General features: G+C 34.4%; 1 protein-coding gene across 1 annotated transcript in view; it reads right to left on the bottom strand.

The window, feature by feature from the left end:
• Positions 1–3,249, bottom strand: part of LOC106880483 (tax1-binding protein 1 homolog) — a 23,908-nt gene that overhangs the window by 10,201 nt on the left and 10,458 nt on the right. Inside the window, exons 5-7 of the mRNA XM_052974095.1 lie at positions 2,709–2,852; positions 1,483–1,650; positions 616–753 (exon numbers count right to left, since the gene is read on the bottom strand). Of these exons, the coding sequence (XP_052830055.1) occupies positions 616–753; positions 1,483–1,650; positions 2,709–2,852 (450 nt within the window). The remainder of the gene's footprint in view (positions 1–615; positions 754–1,482; positions 1,651–2,708; positions 2,853–3,249) is intronic.

Below are 3,249 nucleotides of genomic sequence, written 5' to 3'. Positions count from 1 at the left end.
TATATATATATATATATATATATATATATATATATGTACGTGTGTGTATGTCTTTGTGTGTCTGTGTTTGTCCCCCCAACATCACTTGACAACCGATGCTGGTATGTTTATGTCCCCGTAACTTAGCGGTTCGGCAAAAGAGACTGATAGAATAAGTACTAGGCTTCTAAAGAATAAGTCCTGGGGTCGATTTGCTCGACCAAAGGCGGTGCTCCAGCATGGCCACAGTCAAAAGACTGAAACAAGTAAAAGAGTAAAAGAGTAAACATTGAAATTAAACAGAATTGCAAGTAAAATTGTAATGGAATAAGAAGAATTAAATTCTACATTTAATTCATGTCTCAGGACATGTGAAAAGAATATCTTTTTGTAGTCTTAAATTAATAAATGCTGCATAGCCACATAAAAAGTTATTGACTGGCTAATCTAACAGCAGGCAAAACTTGAGAAAAACACAAACCATGCACATGGATGTATACACACGTATGTATGTACATATGCATGTGTGTGTGTGTGCGTGCGTGTGTGCGTGCGTGCGTGTGTGTGTGTGCGTGTAATCCCCAAGGTTATAAAGAATCTAAGCAATTCTCACCAGCAACATAAGGTTTAACTTACTTCCAAATCAGCAGACATTTTCACAAGAGTCACTTCATATGCTGACAGTTCTTTTTGCAACATTTCTTTGGTGCTTTCAGCAGCAGACAACTTGTCTTCCGAGTTTCTCAATTTTTCTCCGAGTCTTGTAATTTCTTCCTTTAGAGTTGAAAATGAAAAGGAATAAACAAAGGGAATAATGACAAGAACAAGAATAATATTGCCTCTTACTTTGATATTCAACACTATGTAGTTTAAAAAAATATCAAATCAAAGTTATAGATTTAGATAATAGAGTGTTGTCCCAAGCAAAGAGTTGACAGCTTTATCTTATCTCTGACTACACAGGTTCTATAGCCACAACAGAAGATGCTCAAATGCTCACTTGTAATAGGTTAATAGGTTTCATGAGGAAGTACAGTTCAGTACTGTATGCAGTGATGGAGTGAAATACTAAAACTGACAGAGATTTCAAGATAAAGAAAGGTTCTTCAACCTCACAGTTCAAACCTGCAACAGAGTAAAGAGGGTCCTTCTGACTTTTCACATTTGTAGAGCAGGAGCAAACAAAACAGTGAATTTTGTGAGAAACAACAACCTTTTCTACTCTAGGCACAAAGCCTGAAATTTTGGAGAAAAGGGCTCATTGATTTCATCAACTTCCACCAGTAGATGACAAGTATATATTTCCTTGATGTTAGAAGGATGAAAAGCAAAGCTGACTTTTGCAGAATTTGAACTCAGAATATGAAGATGGAAGAAATACTACTAAGCATTTTGTCCCATGAGCTAATGATTCTCCTTGCTTGCTACCTTAATAATAACAATAATATTCTGATGGTGCATTACAAACTTACATACAACTGTTTAAATGAAAAAAACATTTACCTTTTTGGAAATTAATAATGGGTCCTCCATTTGAGCTTTTCTATAACATACAGCAAGCTCTCTTTCACATCGATCTTTGCTTACTGCCATGTCTTTCAGAGCTTTGCGCAGCTTTTCTGTTTCTTCTTGGGTTTCAAATACAGATTGTTCCCGATTAGAGAGCTGAGACTAAATTTTAGAAAAGAAATGCAAATAAAGAAATAATCCTGTGTTCACTTTATTTAAATTTTATATAAAATTAATAATCTAATAGGCGTAGGAATGGCTGTGTGGTAAGTAGCTTGCTTACTAACCACATGGTCCCGGGTTCAGTCCCACTGCGTAGCATCTTGGGCAAGTGTCTTCTACTATAGCCTCGGGCCGACCAAAGCCTTGTGAGTGGATTTGGTAGATGGAAACTGAAAGAAGCCCGTCGTATATATGTATATATATATATGTATGTGTTTGTCCCCCCACCATCGCTTGACAACCGATGCTGGTGTGTTTATGTCTCCGTAACTTAGCGGTTCGGCAAAAGAGACCGATAGAATAAGTACTAGGCTTCTAAAGAATAAGTCCTGGGGTCGATTTGCTCGACTAAAGGTGGTGCTCCAGCATGGCCACAGTCAAAAGACTGAAACAAGTAAAAGAGTAAAAGAGTAAAAAAAAAAAAAAAACAGTAATATATTGAAATTTTTGTGAGTATTTTCTTTTTCCACTTTTACATACGTTACAAGATGTTTTTATAAGTGTACAAACTTTATTTCTAATATCATTTACAAATTAATAACCAATTACTTTTCACAAACATGCACAAAGACAGCAGAAGACTATCTTTATTCTTCGACTAATAGATGTACCAACAAAGAAGCCTTTATGCTCATCAAATTATCGAATTCTTGAATACATACATTATCCCAAGTTGATTTCAAACTAAGTACTTTTAATTCTAAATGAAAGGTAATAGCATCTTTATTTGCTCAAAAACAAAAAAAGCCACCCTATGATCATAGGTAAATGTACTGATAAAAACATACTATAAATGTAAATACTGTATATAAGCAAAAGACTAAATTAATTATCTAAAAAAATTCCAATCTTAATAGCAATACTTAATTTCAAACTTTTAAATATCAAAAGATTATACTTTGAATTTTTTTATATAGATTTAAATGAAAGTAATAGTTAGGAAAGGACAAAATGCTTTGGCAACAACTCAGAAATACAGGTGTATCCTCAAAATATACCTTATACATTTCTTTTTCTTCTTCCAATAATTTACATTTGCCAACTGCTTCATCTTTTTCATTAAATAATAATTTGACATTTTCGTTTAGATCAGTAATTTCTTGCTTCTGTTTGTCCACTTGATCTTTCAGTGTGGTATTTTGCTTTAAATAAAAAAAAAATTAATAAATCAACATCACAATATAAATAGCAAAAAATGTCAACCAGACAATGGAGGAAAGAAAATATAGCTTACTCCTACAAATCTGGGAATAGGGTATGGGCCCTTTGAGGCAGCCTTTTCACAGTTGCTTGATCTGCTAAAAATAATAGCCACATCTCTCTCTCAAATCACACCTTAATGTCTTAAATACAGATGGATACATCGAGCAATGTAGTCCCTTGCATGCTAAATGACAAAACGGTTACTGCTAGAACACCCATTTTTATCATAGGTTTCTTTAATCAGAGCAGACATGAGGCAAAATAAACGAGAGAGAGAGAGAGAGAGAGAGAGAGAGAGAGAGAGAGAGAGAGAGAGAGAGAGAGAGAGAGAGAGAG

Source organism: Octopus bimaculoides, chromosome 17, assembly GCF_001194135.2.
Source record: "Octopus bimaculoides isolate UCB-OBI-ISO-001 chromosome 17, ASM119413v2, whole genome shotgun sequence".
NCBI classification, from domain to species: Eukaryota; Metazoa; Mollusca; class Cephalopoda; order Octopoda; family Octopodidae; genus Octopus; species Octopus bimaculoides.
Note: the sequence above shows the minus strand (reverse complement) of the source record. Positions and strands in the feature narration are given on the sequence as shown.